This window comes from Ahaetulla prasina, chromosome 3, assembly GCF_028640845.1.
Source record: "Ahaetulla prasina isolate Xishuangbanna chromosome 3, ASM2864084v1, whole genome shotgun sequence".
Taxonomy (NCBI): domain Eukaryota; kingdom Metazoa; phylum Chordata; class Lepidosauria; order Squamata; family Colubridae; genus Ahaetulla; species Ahaetulla prasina.
In genome coordinates this window covers 148,812,586-148,830,882 of record NC_080541.1, presented here as the reverse complement: position 1 = coordinate 148,830,882, position 18,297 = coordinate 148,812,586, and the positions used below count along the sequence as shown (strand labels likewise).

Below are 18,297 nucleotides of genomic sequence, written 5' to 3'. Positions count from 1 at the left end.
TAGTTGTTTTGGTGTGCAGTGCTCTATAGTGTTGTTTTGTGGGTAGGAGTTGAAACAGTTTATGTCCAGGATGTGAGGGATGTAAATATTTTCACAGCCCTCTTTTTGAGTTACAGGTCCTCAATGGAAGGCAGGTTAGTAAGCAATAAAGGTATTTCTAGACATTTCTTTTTTAAAAAAACCTGGATCAATTCTTTCTTACTGAGTTTTAAAATAACTTTTTTTACTGCGAGCACACTGGCCCACGTTAAAAATGAAATTCTGTTGTCTGCTCTCAAGAGAAAGTATATCTACCCAAACACATACATAATATACACAATACATCCTATATACATACATAAATATATATTGCACTATATATATGTGTGTGTGTGTGTATACACACACGCACATCTATATAGTGCAGTGGAGGCTCTGTTTTAGGCCCAGTACACTTCAACATCTTCATCAATGACTTGGACAAGGGGATATATGGGGAACTCCTCAAATTTGCAGATGACCCCAAGCTGGCAGGAATAGGCAACACTCCAGAAGGTAGGCTCAAGTTACAGAAGGATCTTGACATACTTGAACATTGGGCGCTATCTAACAAAATGAAATTCAACAGTGAAAAAAGTAAGATTCTACATTTAGGCAAAATGCACAGGTACCGTATATGTGGTACCTTGCTCAATAGTAGTACTTGTGAGAGGGATCTTGGAGTCTTAGTGGACAACCATTTAGATATGAGCCAGCAGTGTGCAGCAGCTGCCAAAAAAGCCAACACAGTTCTGGGCTGCATAAACAGAGGGATAAAATCAAGATCACGTGAAGTCTAAGTGCCACTTTATAATGCCTTGGTAAGGCCACACTTGGAATACTGCATTCAGTTTTGGTCGCCACGATGTAAAAAAGATGCTGAGACTCTAGAAAGAGTGCAGAGAAGAGCAACAAAGATGATTAGGGGAATGGGGTCTAAAACATATGAAGAACGGTTGCAGGAACTGGGTAAATGAAAAGAAGGACTGGGAAGACATGATAGCAGTGTTCCAATATCTCAGGGGTTGCCACAAAGAAGAGGGAGTCGGGCTGTTCTCTAAAGCACCTGAGGGTAGGACAAGAAGCAATGGGTGGAAACTGATCAAGGAAAGAAGCAACTTAGAACTAAGGAGAAATTTCCTGACAGTTAGAACAATTAATAAGTGGAACGACTTGGCTGCAGAAGTTGTGAATGCTCCAACACTGGAAATTTTTAAGAAAATGTTGGATAACCATCTGAGATGGTGTAGGGTTTCCTGCCTGGGCAGGGGGTTGGACTAGAAGACCTCCAAGATCCCTTCCAACTCTGTTGTTGTTGTTGTTGTTGTTGTTATTATTATATACATTAATCACTTTCCATTTTGATAAAACTGGGAGACAGATCTCACCCTTGCCACCCTGACCTGTAATTTTTCCTATGCAAAAAAAAAAAAATGTTGCACAATTTATCTCCTCATTGTCCATAATTCCGATACTAGGAGTCGTCTTAACTGCACATGCATCCGTATAAATATCAGACCACTAGGGGGCGATAAAGAAAGCGGTTCCTACTCTTTTTGCTTCCCGGCCAATCTTCCCGCAGCTGTTGTTATTTCTGGCTGGGCTATTGAAGCCGTCTCGCGTTCGCGCTCCCCCTTTATCTCTCTCTCTCTCTCTCCCCCACTTTCACAGTCTCTATGCTCAATAGAGGGGGTTTGACGTAGCCAATAAGCGTGCTCAGAAGCCGTGCGTCCTACGTCGCTGGAACGGAAGCTACGTCACAGGGAGCTTGCGAGCGCCGCGCGGAGAGGGACGTTACTTCTAAACCGCGCCTAGAAACCCCCGAGGGCCGTCGCCGCCATGGATTACGGGGAAGGTGAGATTTTGGGATTTGCCGCCGCGGCCGTGGAGCGGCTTGGGCTCAAAATGGCGGCGGGAGCAACAGCAGCCTTGGCTGGAAACGAGCGTGCCGGCCTAGTTGGTGGGGGGGCAGTGGGGGGGGGAAAGCTTTTCCCTCAGCCAGAGGCGCGCCATGTTAATTCACGAAATGCCCGCCGTGGGTTTCGACACAAAAGGCCGAGGGGAGCCTGAGGAGGCCGCGCTCCTCACAGTTTCCCAACCCTCCGTGGCCTAGTGTACCCGACCGGCTTTAATCCCAATTAGCCGGCGCGAATAATAGTCCAGCCTGAAGTGCTTAGTCATATTGGAATGGGGGAAAAAAACACCCCGGGCATGGCTGTCTGGAATGGCGTAGCAACTGATGGCGACGAAGACTCTCGTATAAACGGCCGAACCTATTCACCGGCCAAGGGACCGTTACGTTTTTAGCACGGACCACATATATGTGTGGCCGGAATTTAAACAGACGCAAGAAAGAGGGCTTCCTATGGTAGATCTCTGGGCGGGGCCTCCCCGCTACGTCGCCTCGCGTCCACGTGATCCTTGCAGTTTTAGGAAAATTGGTCTTTTCCGCGTCCACGTGGGGAGGAATCGGAGCCCTTCTGGAAGGGCCCCGTAGCTGAACGGAAGGGAAGGTTTGCTTTTTCTTGCCTGCGAATGGGACGTCATTCGCCCGCAGCGTTTCTCACGCGGCGGTTATTCGCTTTTGTTCCTGGTTTTTTCCCCCGCTGTTTCCAGGCGGTTTTAAAAATTAAACTGTACATAATTTAAAACCCTATATTCTTAACAGCTAAAATTATGAAATATTTATGAAATATTTATGAAATATTTATGAAATATTTATGAAATATTTATGAAATATTTATGAAATATTTATGAAATATTTATGAAATATTTTATTGAGCGTAAATGTAGTACAGTAGGCATATAATATAACATTTACTGTTGAACTACATAAAAAAACCCTTGGAAGAAGTAGACTTTTAATATTTTGGGCAAAAACCTTCTTGATCATCCTATGGCCCTTCTCTCAGATTTTAATTTATTTTTGAAACAAATAAATATGGAATGTTCGAGCTTCATTTGCTCAGTCCCATCTCTTCTAGCTGCTTTTCTGCAAATTAGTGTTTTTAGTTGAATCGGAAAGCAGAGGACAGATAATTTTCTTTGTGTGATTGAATTTGTGTGGTCTTGCTGTACAGAGGTAAGTGTTCCTTGAGCATATTGCAGGGCATGGTGCCTATAGTGGCCCAAGAGCAATGGACTCTTATATGAATCAATCATATGGAATGGAAAGCCATGGAGGTGGCGGTGGAGGAGGTGGCGCTGCCAGGTAAAATACTGAATCATTTGCTTTGTATGTCAAAGATAATATAAATATATTCTGAAGTATACCTCTATCCAATTTAAGTGTTCCTTGAGCATATTGCAGGGCATGGTGCCTATAGTGGCCCAAGAGCAATGGACTCTTATATGAATCAATCATATGGAATGGAAAGCCATGGAGGTGGCGGTGGAGGAGGAGGTGGCGCTGCCAGGTAAAATACTGAATCATTTGCTTTGTATGTCAAAGATAATATAAATATATTCTGAAGTATACCTCTATCCAATTTAAGTGTTCCTTGAGCATATTGCAGGGCATGGTGCCTATAGTGGCCCAAGAGCAATGGACTCTTATATGAATCAATCATATGGAATGGAAAGCCATGGAGGTGGCGGTGGAGGAGGTGGCGCTGCCAGGTAAAATACTGAATCATTTGCTTTGTATGTCAAAGATAATATAAATATATTCTGAAGTATACCTCTATCCAATTTAAGTGTTCCTTGAGCATATTGCAGGGCATGGTGCCTATAGTGGCCCAAGAGCAATGGACTCTTATATGAATCAATCATATGGAATGGAAAGCCATGGAGGTGGCGGTGGAGGAGGAGGTGGCGCTGCCAGGTAAAATACTGAATCATTTGCTTTGTATGTCAAAGATAATATAAATATATTCTGAAGTATACCTCTATCCAATTTAAGTGTTCCTTGAGCATATTGCAGGGCATGGTGCCTATAGTGGCCCAAGAGCAATGGACTCTTATATGAATCAATCATATGGAATGGAAAGCCATGGAGGTGGCGGTGGAGGAGGTGGCGCTGCCAGGTAAAATACTGAATCATTTGCTTTGTATGTCAAAGATAATATAAATATATTCTGAAGTATACCTCTATCCAATTTAAGTGTTCCTTGAGCATATTGCAGGGCATGGTGCATTATTATGCAGAGAAGTAATGTGTAGCCTATTTTAAAATAACTAACGAGATTAAAACATTTCTTATACTGTAGTAATTGAATAGTTTCATGGAAGCAGTAGGATACTTTTATAGAACTTGATAGTTGGTAGTTTTGGGTGGTAAATGTATAGATATCATATATAAAAGTTTATATGGCCAGAGTTTGTTTGCTCTGTGTAATAAAAAATAGATACCAAATAAAATATCATAAGGAGCTCAACAAGAAACTTGCCATCATAGCTCTGCCTCCTGTAAACTATTTGCTATGCATTAATTAATGATGTGATAAAAACAGAATAGTCATATATCTCAGTGCAAGAAGTTGAAAAGCATTTAAATCCCCATGTGTTATTTTCTCCCATTTTGGGAAATGGGTATTAAACTAGATCAATTTCATCAGACCTATCCAGATGATGGTAGTTAGGATAACTGACTGCCTAGACTTCCAGGGTGTATTCATTTGGGAAAATATAAAAGGTTTAGTCTGACAAGAGTCTGTCTATTGGATGTACTGAGATAAAGATCTGAACTTTGGATTGTTCTGTCTTTCTTGATCTGGGCCTGACAGGATGCCATTTGGGGACAATTGCTGGCAGAAAATTTGAAGTTGGAAGACCTTTGTGTGGATTAAAAAAATACATAAAAGTTTCATAAAATGTTCATATAAACTTTCATAAAATGTTCTTTTCCTAGATATTTTCTTGGCTATGTGTCATCTATGGTCCTACTTTATTTAACTTTTTCTCTCTTATTATCAAACTTGTATGTAGCTGATTAAAGCATTTGCAATGTTTTGTTCTTTGTGCAAATTCGTTGCCATTCCATGTATTCTTTAAGTCACCTATACAGGCTTTCTAGAATTTTAATTCTAAAATTTCTCAGAAATTTTTAAGTTTAGTATGATTAGCTAACTTGCATTTAATAGACTCAGTTAAAAAATTAAACTGTACATAATTTAAAACCCTATATTCTTAACAGCTAAAATTATGAAATATTTATGAAATATTTATGAAATATTTATGAAATATTTATGAAATATTTATGAAATATTTATGAAATATTTATGAAATATTTATGAAATATTTATGAAATATTTATGAAATATTTATGAAATATTTATGAAATATTTTATTGAGCGTAAATGTAGTACAGTAGGCATATAATATAACATTTACTGTTGAACTACATAAAAAAACCCTTGGAAGAAGTAGACTTTTAATATTTTGGGCAAAAACCTTCTTGATCATCCTATGGCCCTTCTCTCAGATTTTAATTTATTTTTGAAACAAATAAATATGGAATGTTCGAGCTTCATTTGCTCAGTCCCATCTCTTCTAGCTGCTTTTCTGCAAATTAGTGTTTTTAGTTGAATCGGAAAGCAGAGGACAGATAATTTTCTTTGTGTGATTGAATTTGTGTGGTCTTGCTGTACAGAGGTAAGTGTCTTGATGGTATCTTTATTATAAGGTGTTCTTGGGACTGGAATTCAGGTAGGCCTTAACTTACAACCATTTATTTAATGACCAAAGTTATGACAGCACCAAAAAATATGATTTGCAATCAGTCCTTGCACTTATATCCAGCATCCCCATAGTCATATGGTGAACATTTAGTTGTTTGGCAACTGGCACATGTTTATGAAGGTTACAGGTTCCCAGGATCACCTGATCAGCATTTGTGACATTCCCAGGGGGCTTCTTATAAGCAAAATCAATGGGGAAAGTTGAATTCACTTAATGACCATATGAGTTGTTTAATAAGCATGTGGGTCACTTAACAATAGCAGCAAAATGGTTGTAAAATGGGGTGCAACTCACTTAACCACATCGCTTAGCAACAGAAGCTCTGGTCCCAGTTGTGGTTGTAATTGAGGAGTGCCTAATTTACTAATCTGCAACGGTTCAGTAATCTTGACTTTTTTTTTTAGAAATGGATCGTGACTATGGGCATGGTGCCTATAGTGGCCCAAGAGCAATGGACTCTTATATGAATCAATCATATGGAATGGAAAGCCATGGAGGTGGCGGTGGAGGAGGAGGTGGCGCTGCCAGGTAAAATACTGAATCATTTGCTTTGTATGTCAAAGATAATATAAATATATTCTGAAGTATACCTCTATCCAATTTAAGTGTTCCTTGAGCATATTGCAGGGCATGGTGCATTATTATGCAGAGAAGTAATGTGTAGCCTATTTTAAAATAATGTTTAATATGAAATATAATGCTGCAATACATGTTTTATCTCAGATCTCTTTTAAAATCTATTTCAACAAATCTTAAAAAACCTAGCAATTAAATATTAGCACAGAATCTAGACTGAAATGCTCTTAATTGAATCAAAACTGCTGCTTTTGTTTCCCCATTCTGTTTGAAAGGAACACTTAAATTTAATTTGAATAGCAATATATTTTGCAAGAATATTCATTGGTAGACAGCTTTTCATATCCAGATTATTTTATTGGCAGGTACTAATTGTACTAAAACACACTTTTGTGCAGTGTTTTAAAATTGTTCCTAGCATTATAGTAGTATTTCTGACACTAAAAACTTTGGTTTTTCACTGTGCCTGCAGTTGATGTCTACTAATGTCAGATCATAATTTAATTCTAAATTTGGCTTTCTTGTAAGAACTCTGCATTTTAAACAAAATAACTGTATGATATATTAAACCTGGTTGCAGTCTTATTTGCATATCCTAATTTTTCGATTGGCAGCAAGAAGAACATGGTTGACAATTTAGATTCCTCCAAATTTTTGTAGCATTGATTGTTAAATATATGGAAAATTAACTGTACAAATGCACAGTGCTTTTCAACAATTAATATAACTAACACTGATGTAAACTATTTTGAGAATCAGGAAAAAATGTACCTACCATTTAGTAATCTGAATATGGTTGGAATTTACTGAATGCATTTTATAAAAAGTTTATTGTTGTAATGGACTGCTTTGTAGTTGGCATTTTAAATATGAAAGTTTTATATTTAAAGTATGAACTGGAGACAAGATAAAATTAGCCTTCTCATATTGTGATTTTTATTTGAAGTTTCTTTTCAAGTTCTTTAATTAAGAATTAAAGTATAGTTAATTCTTTGGAATAAAAAAGAATTCCCATTTCCGTGCAGTTTATGACATTGATGTTACCCTGCACACTTTTTACTGTTCCTCAATTAGTAACTTTTTAAAATGCTGCATACAGCTTTTTGGTAATATAATATTTGCATGTAATGTACAGCCTTTTTCTGTGCCAAAGGGTCATTAATATTTAAGATTTATTTTGACTTTTCGGTTCTATAAAGGGTGTTTGTCTTATTCCTATAAATAGAGGCAGGTGAATCTATGACCTTCCAAATGTTTCCAAATCTAACAGTTTCTTAACATTTCATTCTGGGGCTCATGAAAACTACAGTCCAGTAACATTTGGAGGGCTATAGATTTCCCACTCCTCTCTGATACATTGTAAATGTAATAGTAGAAGATGAGGCATAGTTAAGGAAAAATATTTAGCTTTTTTCTGTAAGATATAACTGAACTATGAACCATTGAAATATCAAGTTAAAATAGTTGCATTGTTGATACTGTCACAGCTTCTAAGTCGAGAGCAAAGTCTTTCAAATGATATTGAATTGTTTTAGGCATAACTTTAAACAAAAAACTTTTATGAACCTTTAAAATATGCAGGTGCCTGCATTCGTTAGACTAGGTCTGGGCACAATAATGAGATCTAATAATTTTGAGCAACTAAATTTAGTGAAATTTAGGCATTCTGAATTTTAATACTATTTTTAACTGAAAAGTGACTCAGATAGCTTTCTGTCTGATCACAGCATGGAAATGCCCAGCCCTAATCAAAGCAAACCCTACCAAAGTAAAATATACATTGATTTTAGTTGATAAATGTCAACTGATAACTTGTCTTTTGAAATGTTTAACTTTAGTAAGCTTACTTTTTTTTTCCTCACTGCAACTTTTCCAGGTTTGGACCTTATGAGTCTTATGACTCCGGGTCTTCTCTGGGTGGGCGAGATCTGTACAGATCTGGCTATGGTTATAATGAACCCGAACAAAGCCGCTTCGGAGGTAGTTATGGTGGTCGATTTGACAGCAACTACCGGAATAGCCTTGACTCTTTCGGAGGTAGAAACCAGGGCGGGTCTAGCTGGGAAGCACCTTACTCACGCTCAAAGTTGAGGCCTGGGTTTATGGAGGACAGAGGAAGAGAGACTTACTCTTCCTACAGCAGTTTTTCTTCACCCCATATGAAGCCTGCACCTGTAGGCTCTCGGGGGAGAGGAACGCCTGCTTATCCTGACAGTGGATTTGGAAGCAGAAACTATGATGCTTTTGGAGGACCATCAACAGGCAGAGGCCGTGGCCGAGGAGTAAGTACAGAATCTTTTCAGATTCTTTTCACTAGTCACTCTTTTAAACCCTTTCAAGACCATAGCATTAAAACAAAAGCACTGTATATCACACTGCAGTTTTTGCCAAACTGTTAGGGTTGATAACCTTGCAATCTGGTTTGGTGTTTACCCAGAACTTAGTACCCTGTCTCTCTTCATTTACAGAAGTAAAAGTACTATAAGATTAGTTGCTAAGGTTTATCAAATCACTTTTTTTGTGAAAAGTGAATATTAAGGCATTGGGTTTGGTCTAAAAGGGGTTAAAAGGAATTGCATTTTTCCTTGTTAACACTAGCATCTTGGCTAGTGGGAGAAGTCTTGAAACTTTGTAAAGGTTAATTAGAACCTTTTTTTGTTTTGAGTAGGTTAAAGGTGCAATGTATATTGATTATAAACAATAAATGCCACAGAAAAGATTTTGTTGAGGAAAGAAGCAATTAGGTCTTCGTACTCAGTTTTAGCTTACTTTAAGGTCACTTACATGGAAGGAAATATTTAATACATTCAAGCATTAAAAAAAGATAATTTCAAACTATTGTTAAAGGGATATCATCAGAATTGTTCATGCTGAAAGAAAGGTAACACTGTATTCAACTATGTTAGTCAACTGTTTTGTTATAATTCAGTACTAGATGTGCTCGTATGCTGGTTCTAATGTTTTAGTGAAAGTTCAAAAGAACATTTCAAAGATTATTAACAAATATCAAATATTACCCTACCAAATCAAAACATCACTAACAGCATCTTAAACTTCAGAAGGTTCAAGTTATAAGATGATGTCCCATTAACTTGCTTTATAATTTCATATCTGAATTTATACAGAGAGTTTCATTTCAGTTGATCATTAGTAGATGCTCTCTTAAAATTTTAAATACTTTAAATGAGTTTCAAGAAGTTGGCCTTAAGAAAACAATTAAACTTTTAAAGTAGATTGGAGGATTAAATGTAGACTAGAATATTTTAAAATTTTCTGCATGCCTATTATTATATTTTAATTGATTTATCCATGTAATATTCTGAAGGGTACAATTGGCATTTAATTCATAGACTTAGGATCCCTAGTAATCTTTCTATAATTTTTTGATAAAGGAATAAGCTGATTTGTTTAGTCTAGTACATTGTGAAATTAAGGAAGTTAACTAGACAGTATTGATTAGTTTCCCTTGTTCTTGAGCTTAATGTTACTCTTAAGAACTAATTACTTAAAGAAATAAACTGCTTATTTATGTGAAATGCATTGCACCTTTAATAGATTCTGAAAATATTTGCTCATGCAAATCTACATCACCTAGAAAGTGTCCTTTGATGTATGTAATATGCAGGGTGAGAATATTGCTAGACTGTTATTTACTAGAGCTCAGTTTGTTACAAAGTGAAATATAGAACATGTGCATGGATTTGTTTAGTTTAATGATCTCTAACACATTGTGGCCTGCTAGGAATAAATGCTACTCTAAGTAAAGAAATATTGTATAGACGTACTGCCTTTATTGTGTCTAACTTTTACTATTAAATATTTATGGCAGTTTACTCATTTCTGCTTATGTAATTTCACTCATCCAGTCAGATGAGCCTATTTTGTATATTACTGTCAGTGAACAGTAGAATCTTGTGTGTGTTTATTCAGAAGTAAGTGCTACTAACTTCCAAGTAAGTATTATAGATTGTAGCCTAAATTATAGCTATTATACTCATTCCTTTTCTTCAGTTTGTTCTATAATTCAGTGCCTTAAAATCAATGAATTCAATAGGCTCTATTGATTATAAAATAGTTGTCCAAATTAGGTTTAGAGATTTTTTTACCACTTTATTGAAATTCTAAACTTTATTTTTTCCTTTTGAAAGAATTTGATCTAAGAGGGGTTAATATTTTACTTTGCTCATTACTCCTTCTGATATAATTATAGTTTTTCTTTAAATAATTGAGATTACATTCACTATGCAATTATCTCAACATGGTGATGGATAGACACACACAAGCTGCTGATTGGACTGAATTGTTCATAAAGATTGAAGATTTCTAATAAGTTTTAATATTTCATGCATTGTATTAGGCTTACTTGTTATATGAGAGGGAAAAGAAAAGACATTTTATGAAGGTAGCTTTTTATCTACCTAAATTAACTGCTTTAATGCAGGGCTATTTTACATATTTATAATATATACATAATCTTAAAATCCCTGACTCACATAAAAAATTCTATATGTATTTACTCCGAAATAACTGTTTAGTGAAAATAGAAATATATGAGATATAATATGCTACTTAATAATAATAATAATAATAATAATAAGCTACCTTAAATTAATAAATTAAGATAGATAAATTATCTTCTCTATGTATTTTTAGAAGAAATTCCCATTAGTTCAGTGAGATTTATTCCATGTACAGATTGAATTTCTTAGCACTTACTTCTGAGTTGACATGCTTGACGTTGTATTCTGAATTGTGAATAAAGTATACATACTTTGAAAAAAAGGGAAATAAGAAAAATAAAATTTGGAAATAAAATGTATTTTATATAAGCAAAAAGTTTCATAAATGAAACTGGAATCCCAATACACTGTTAAGAGATAAAAACTTATTTGGACATTAACAAATTTTAAACATAAACAATATTATATACAGAAAACCTTACATACATACTCAATGAGCAGATTTTAAACCATCAAAATATTATTTTAAAACATTTTTATTTATAGTAAAAGAAACTATGAAAGTTTCAGGCAGAAACTTTGATTATTTTTTATTTTTCCCTAAGTTTTTCATTTGCATTCTTGTATTATAGTTTTGTAGAAATAATTTTTCTCCTTTTTGTTTGAGGCATTATTTGAAGAATCCTGAGAATGAATATTGGTAAAATTCTAACAAGGCTCATAGTCTGGACCAATGATTTTGAATAAGCAGAAATCAAGTTGATATAAGCACTTTAAATCAAATATTTTAAAACTAATCAGTTTGCAATCCTGATGTGTGTTAACTGACTAGTATTGCATTTTTTCTTGAGTTAAAATCTTTTAAAATATGTTTTTATATAAGCTAGTTTGTTTATGGTCAGCCATATCATTTTCTAATACTTGGTCTTCACCTATTTGCAGTATATGGGAGACTTTGGAGGCATGCATAGACCTGGAATTGTGGTAGACTATCATAACAAACCCAGTTCTGCAGCAGTAGCTGCACGAGGAATAAAGAGAAAAATGATACAGCAGCCGTATAATAAACCAGGTGGGACATTTATCAAGAAACCCAAACTGACAAAACCTAATGTGAAGATGAACCAAAACAAACCTAGTAAGTAATTGAATGAAAGGTGTGAATTACAGCTCTAATTAACATTTTCTGAGAGGATACATTTATAATGCATTGCTGTTCCTCATTTTTCAGCCTCAAAGCCCCTTCTGTTACCAGTTATTCATAGTGGCACAAATTAAATTTTTTGAAAGATAGTTACAAGATATTTCACTAACTTTGTGCCTATATACTATGCTTGTGATTAACACTTCAAAGGAAATTTAATCTGTTGATTTATATAAAAAGATTCTGCTCACATAAGAACAAAGCCAAAGCCTGAAGATGATGAGTGAGATCTCATCGAAACGTTGCCTAAATACTTCCAATCTTACACAGGAAAAGACCCGAACATACCAAAACCTGCATGCATGCATATATATATGTATATGTATATGTATATATATAAAGGTTAAGGTAAAGGTTCCCCTCGCACATACGTGCTAGTCGTTGCCGACTCTAGGGGGCGGTACTCGTCTCTTTCAAAGCCGAAGAGCCAGCGCTGTCCGAAGACGTCTCCGTGGTCATGTGGCCGGCATGACTCAACGCCAAAGGCGCACGGAACACTGTTATCTTCCCATCAAAGATGGTCCCTATTTTTTCTACTTGCATTTTTTACGTGCTTTCGAAACTGCTATGTTGGCAGAAGCTGGGACAAGTAACGGGGGCTCACCCCATTACACGGCAGCACTAGGGATTTGAACCGCTGAGCTGCCGACCTTTCGATCGACAAGCTCAACCTCCTAGCCCCTGAGCCACCGTGTCCCTCCATTTATATATATATACACATATATATAAATATTTATATATATAAATTTTCTGACTGCTTTTATTGTGAAGACTGCTTGCTACATGAGATGCTATAGGACTGTTATCAACAAAATAATAGTCCTTCCAAATTTAACATATTCTGTACACAATTACATTATTATTGGAATTTATCCATAAATAAATGCTTTTAAGGAGGAACCAAGTGACATGCCAGTCAATGTTTTTTTTGTGTGTGTTTTTATACTTTAAATAATTACTGATTGGATGGGCCAAAAAGTTGTGATTTGTATTATGAAATTTGAGGGGAAAAATTGCCATAGTGCTTTTCTACTAATAAAGTATTGATAATATAGCAATAGCAGTTAGACATATACTGTTTTATAGTGGTTTACAGCCCTTTCTAAGCAGTTTACAGAGTTAATATATTGCCGCCAGCAATATGGGTTCTTATTTACTGACCATAGAAGGATGGAAGGCTGAGTCAACCTTGAGTGGGTCAGGAATGAATTGCTGGCAGTTGGCAGAGTTAGCCTGCAATACTGCAGGCTAAAATCAATGAACAGGCTAAATAAAAGAAGATAGAACAAATCGTAACCCAGTGCTGGCCATGCAAAAAGAGAGGAGAGAGTCCTGCAATATGGTGGGACCTCAGGGAAGCCTGGGAAAATTGGGTGCAGGATGCATGGAAGTGCAGGGATGCCAGGGGAAAAGGCAGGGAGGGTGAGGAAAGTGAATGGTGGGCTGGGGAGGGACAGATTGTGTGTGTGTGGGTAGGGTGAGGAAAAAGACCATGGGTTTCTTGCAAGCATATGGAGGCCAGGGAAAGAGAGTATAGAGCAGGGATAGTCAACCTTTTTATACCTACCGCCTACTTTGTATCTTTGTTAGTAGTAAAATTTTCTACCGCCCACCGATTCCACAGTAATGCACCATATATCATTGTCTGCGCATGTCTCTCGCGCATCGTGGATTGGGTTTGGGGGGCGCCGGCTACCACCTCTGCTTGTCTGTTACAGCTGGGTGGTGTGGGGCGAGATGCGCAAGCTATTCTGGGATGAGGCTCTTTTGTTTGCGGTCGCACTATAGTGCCATTTAGTTTCACTTAGGTAACGTGAACTAAACTTATGCACGGGCAATAGAAATAGTATATTTTCAGAAATTTAAATTATCATGTGGAATTTTATGAAAACCTAATGAAAATGTTTTTAAATAATGCTACGAATTTTTTTTAAAAAAAGTCAATTAAATTAAAAAAAAAGGAAAGTGCTTCAGTATCGGACAAAACCCCTACCACCCACCATGAAAGCTGGAACGCCCACTAGTGGGCGGTAGGGACCAGGTTGACTACCACTGGTATAGAGTGTGCAAGTGTACAAGTTCAGGAAGCTAAGGGAAAAGGGCACAAGGTGTGTGCAAATGTAGGGAGGCTAGGGAAAGAGGGCATGATGTGCCTTTGTTTGAGTACAGGACGGCAAGAAAGTGGGGGTGCCTGAGTGTATGTGTGTGAGTGCAGAGAAGCTGAGGAAAGAGAACATAGGATGTGTGCAAGTGAAAGGAGAAAGAGAGCGGGTGTCATGCTTGTGAGGGTGGGGGAGTCTTACCTGAACAACTTGTAACCTTGCCTACCCCATTAGCTTCCCTTGTTGGAAGCTGGCAGAGAAAATTGCAAATGGTGATCATGGGACACTGCAACCAATCACAAGTGCAAACTGCTTGCCATGCACTTGAATTTTGTTCATATGGCTACAGGGATGCTATAATGGCCAAAACTATGAGGACCAATTATAAATCCTTTCATTCAGTGCTGTTATAACTTGTACTGGTCACTAAATGAATGGTTATGACTGAAAGATTACCAGTTATATGTGTGGGAGAATGACTGCTATAATCTAACATACTGATGCTTTATTTTCCTGGAATATACTAGTAATAATTTCTCCTATATATGTAGATGGTGAGTTTAATAAATATTTACACAGGTATTCATGAATAAAATTCTATCTTAATACCTTGCTAGGTTAAAAGATTATCATTTACAAGACTCAGTATTTCTCTCTCTGTCTCTCCCCCCATCTCTTATCTCCTTCTCAATATTTTCCCTTCCAATGTATTTTATCTTCTCCTTTTACCATGTTTTTAGAGTTCATCCCCTTAAGTATAAAAACAAAACATACATACATACATACGTACATACATATATATAGTTATGTCTCTATTATAATAAATACCGTAACAATTTCACAATACTCCCTGTTGAATCAATTGTATTTTCCATTTGATTGATGACATACATATTATGAAAAACTAGCTTCTATACGTTTAGTTGAGGTTTAAAACCTATCTGAATTTGAATACATTTTAACAGTCAATAAGAATACTAAGCATTCTTATTTCTAATCATATTAATCTAAAATATTGTTTATAAGTTCCTATCTGCTTGTTTACAAGTTGGTTGTTTATTAAAATATTTTTAATTGTTCAGTTTAATTGTTCAGATACGTTATTTTATTCCTGGATTGAGAATAAGTGTAGAAAGTTATACTGATTTTAGGTACAATGCTGTGAAGAATAATCTTGCATATGATTAAAGCAACAATTATGAATGGAAGGTAAAAGATGTATAATCAATTAATGGAAAACCACTTACACAGTATGATGTTATAATCCCACATGGTCTACTCCATTTTCAGTTTTGGTGTATTTTCAGTGCTTGAAAAAGAAATTGGCTAAATTATTTGTATTTTTCTTGTGTTTTAATAGAAGAGGATAGTATATACCCATTTCTTTAATGTTTCCTTCTATTTTTCTGTGTCCAAGATTCCTATTTTCTCAATTCTCCAAGGATTTAAAATAATTGCTAGGTGAGACAAAACATTTAACTGCAGTTTGATTTTCTTGAATTTCTTCCTCCTTTCATGCTAATAGACCCAAGGACGCCAAGCAAAAAAACTACTGCAGAGGTAAAGATCTAGTTTTGGAAAATATTGCACTTTTTATCAAGCATTTCAGTACATTAAAGTAATAACTATTTTCAATTTTCAACATCTTTAAAGAAGCAGAGATCTCTGTCTACATAGTAAGCTTTCTTGGTCTTCATGGTAGAATTTTGAAACAACATCTGGTACCATAGTGTTAGAAGGTAGAATTTCTTTTTGAAGCTCTGGTATAATCCAGAGACATTAAAAAAAACAACCCACAGTTCTAACAATTTTAAATTTGAAAGTAGCAGATACAGACCATAAACAGGTAGTCCTCAAATTGGGACCACACTTGAGCCAAAATTTCTGTTGCCAAGCAGGACTTTTGTTAAGTAAATTTTCCCTCATATTATCTTTTTTGCCACAGTTTTTAAGTAAATAATTGCAATTGTTTAGTTAGTAACATGGTTGTTAAGTGAATCTGGCTTCCCCATTGACTTTGCCTGTGAAAAGGTCGCAAAAGGGAATCACATAACTCCAGGATCTCAGCTACCATAAATATGAACAAGTTGTCAAGCATCTGAATGTAAATCATGTGACCATGGGGATGCTGCAATGGTCATAAGTGTGGAAAATTGTCCTAAGTCATTTTTCACAGTGCCATTGTAACTGAACAGTCGCTAAATGAACTGTTATAAGTCAAGGACTACCTCTAATTTTAAAGACTGAATTTCTAAGAAATATTTAAATACATTTTAAATAAAACTAAAACAGGAACCGTAAAAGCTTTGAAGAAGTGTTTTACAAAAAAAATGAATTAGTCTAGATTCTGTTTCACTGAAAAATAACATAGGTCTTCAAAATCTACTAGGTAAGCAGTGTTCAGTTTTTCCACATTATGACCATTTATGTAAAAAAGATTCACCTGTCATTATTTAAATCTGAAATATGATTTAGTTGGTATGAAGTTGCACTTTAAAAAAAAAAAAAATTGCATCAGAATCTCTGAACTACTTCTGAGTTCTCTATAGTAGGGGTCTCCAGCCTTGGCAACTTTAAGATTTATGGACTTCAACTCCCAGAGTTGGCTGAGGAACTCTAGGAATTGAAGTCCACAAGTCTTAAAGTTGCCAAGGTTGGAGATCCCTGATCTATAAATACATTTATAAAGACAGATAATCCTTTGAATTCTCTTTAGGCAGCTGACAGTTGCTAAGCAAGGCAGTTGTTAAGTGAGTCATGCCCCCTTTTACCATGACTGTTTTGCCATGTTTGTCAAGTGAATCGCTACAGTTGTTAAGTGAATCTTGTGGCCTTTAAGTGAATCTGGCTTCCCTTTCGACTTTGCTTGTCCGAAGCACCCTGGGAAGACTGCAGATGATAATCCTGGGATGCTGCAGCCGTTATAAATTTGTGCCTGTTGCCAAGCATCCAAAGTTTGATCATAGGAGAAAGCATCCGGTATCCAGCGGCAACGGACGTCTGGAAGGCTTTTCCTGCCTCCAGCGCCCGAATCCGGCCGCCGCCGAGGCCCTCAGGGGCCAGGTGTTCCGAAAAGGACACCTGCCGCACGGACGGCTCGCCAGGGGTCTCCCAGCCGACATACAGGACTGTGGGGACCGATGCTGGCGCGTCCTAGGCTTGGCGGGGTTCGGAGGCCACAGGCGGCCATTATTTTGGTCGTCGCCTGGGCGCTGTGCCAGTGATACCGGGCATTGGATTTATAACTGCAGCAGCCTGGTGGTGAACAGGGCGGAGAAGAATTGAGGAGGAGAAGGAAGGAATATCGGTGGCGTGGTGGAGTGCTCCGGTGCGGGGGTTTTCTCCCCTGCGGTTGGAAGGAGCACGAGTTATTCTGGAGAGGAGAACTTAAAATAAGAAGATTACGGTTTTGTGGAGCTCTGGAGAAGAGGTGATGGAGAAATTTAGGAGGGAAGGTTTGAGGCCCCCTCCTTCTGTAATAACTATTTTCAATTTTCAACATTTTTAAAGAAGCAGAGATCTCTGTCTACATAGTAAGCTTTCTTGGTCTTCATGGTAGAATTTTGAAACAACATCTGGTACCATAGTGTTAGAAGGTAGAATTTCTTTTTGAAGCTCTGGTATAATCCAGAGACATTTAAAAAAAAACCCCACAGTTCTAACAATTTTAAATTTGAAAGTAGCAGATACAGACCATAAACAGGTAGTCCTCAAATTATGACCACACTTGAGCCAAAATTTCTGTTGCCAAGCAGGACTTTTGTTAAGTAAAATTTCCCTCATATTATCTTTTTTGCCACAGTTTTTAAGTAAATAATTGCAATTGTTTAGTTAGTAACATGGTTGTTAAGTGAATCTGGCTTCCCCATTGACTTTGCCTGTGAAAAGGTCGCAAAAGGGAATCACATAACTCCAGGATCTCAGCTACCATAAATATGAACAAGTTGTCAAGCATCTGAATGTAAATCATGTGACCATGGGGATGCTGCAATGGTCATAAGTGTGGAAAATTGTCCTAAGTCATTTTTCACAGTGCCATTGTAACTGAACAGTCGCTAAATGAACTGTTATAAGTCAAGGACTACCTCTAATTTTAAAGACTGAATTTCTAAGAAATATTTAAATACATTTTAAATAAAACTAAAACAGGAACCGTAAAAGCTTTGAAGAAGTGTTTTACAAAAAAAATGAATTAGTCTAGATTCTGTTTCACTGAAAAATAACATAGGTCTTCAAAATCTACTAGGTAAGCAGTGTT

General features: G+C 36.6%; 1 protein-coding gene across 9 annotated transcripts in view; it reads left to right on the top strand.

Annotated features, from left to right (window-relative positions):
* Positions 1 to 1,716: 1,716 nt before the first annotated feature.
* The window catches only part of ZNF326 (zinc finger protein 326), a 35,232-nt gene continuing 18,651 nt past the window's right edge, over positions 1,717 to 18,297 (top strand). For 2 of the 9 annotated variants that reach the window (XM_058174357.1, XM_058174356.1), the window contains exons 1-5: positions 1,717 to 1,873; positions 6,102 to 6,225; positions 8,150 to 8,555; positions 11,676 to 11,871; positions 15,565 to 15,599. In XM_058174357.1, the coding sequence (XP_058030340.1) occupies positions 1,858 to 1,873; positions 6,102 to 6,225; positions 8,150 to 8,555; positions 11,676 to 11,871; positions 15,565 to 15,599 (777 nt within the window). In that variant the 5' untranslated portion in view covers positions 1,717 to 1,857. Of the gene's footprint in view, positions 1,874 to 6,101; positions 6,226 to 8,149; positions 8,556 to 11,675; positions 11,872 to 15,564; positions 15,600 to 18,297 lie in introns of those variants that run through there. The other 7 variants (XM_058174363.1, XM_058174361.1, XM_058174362.1 and 4 more) reach the window with 5 other exon arrangements.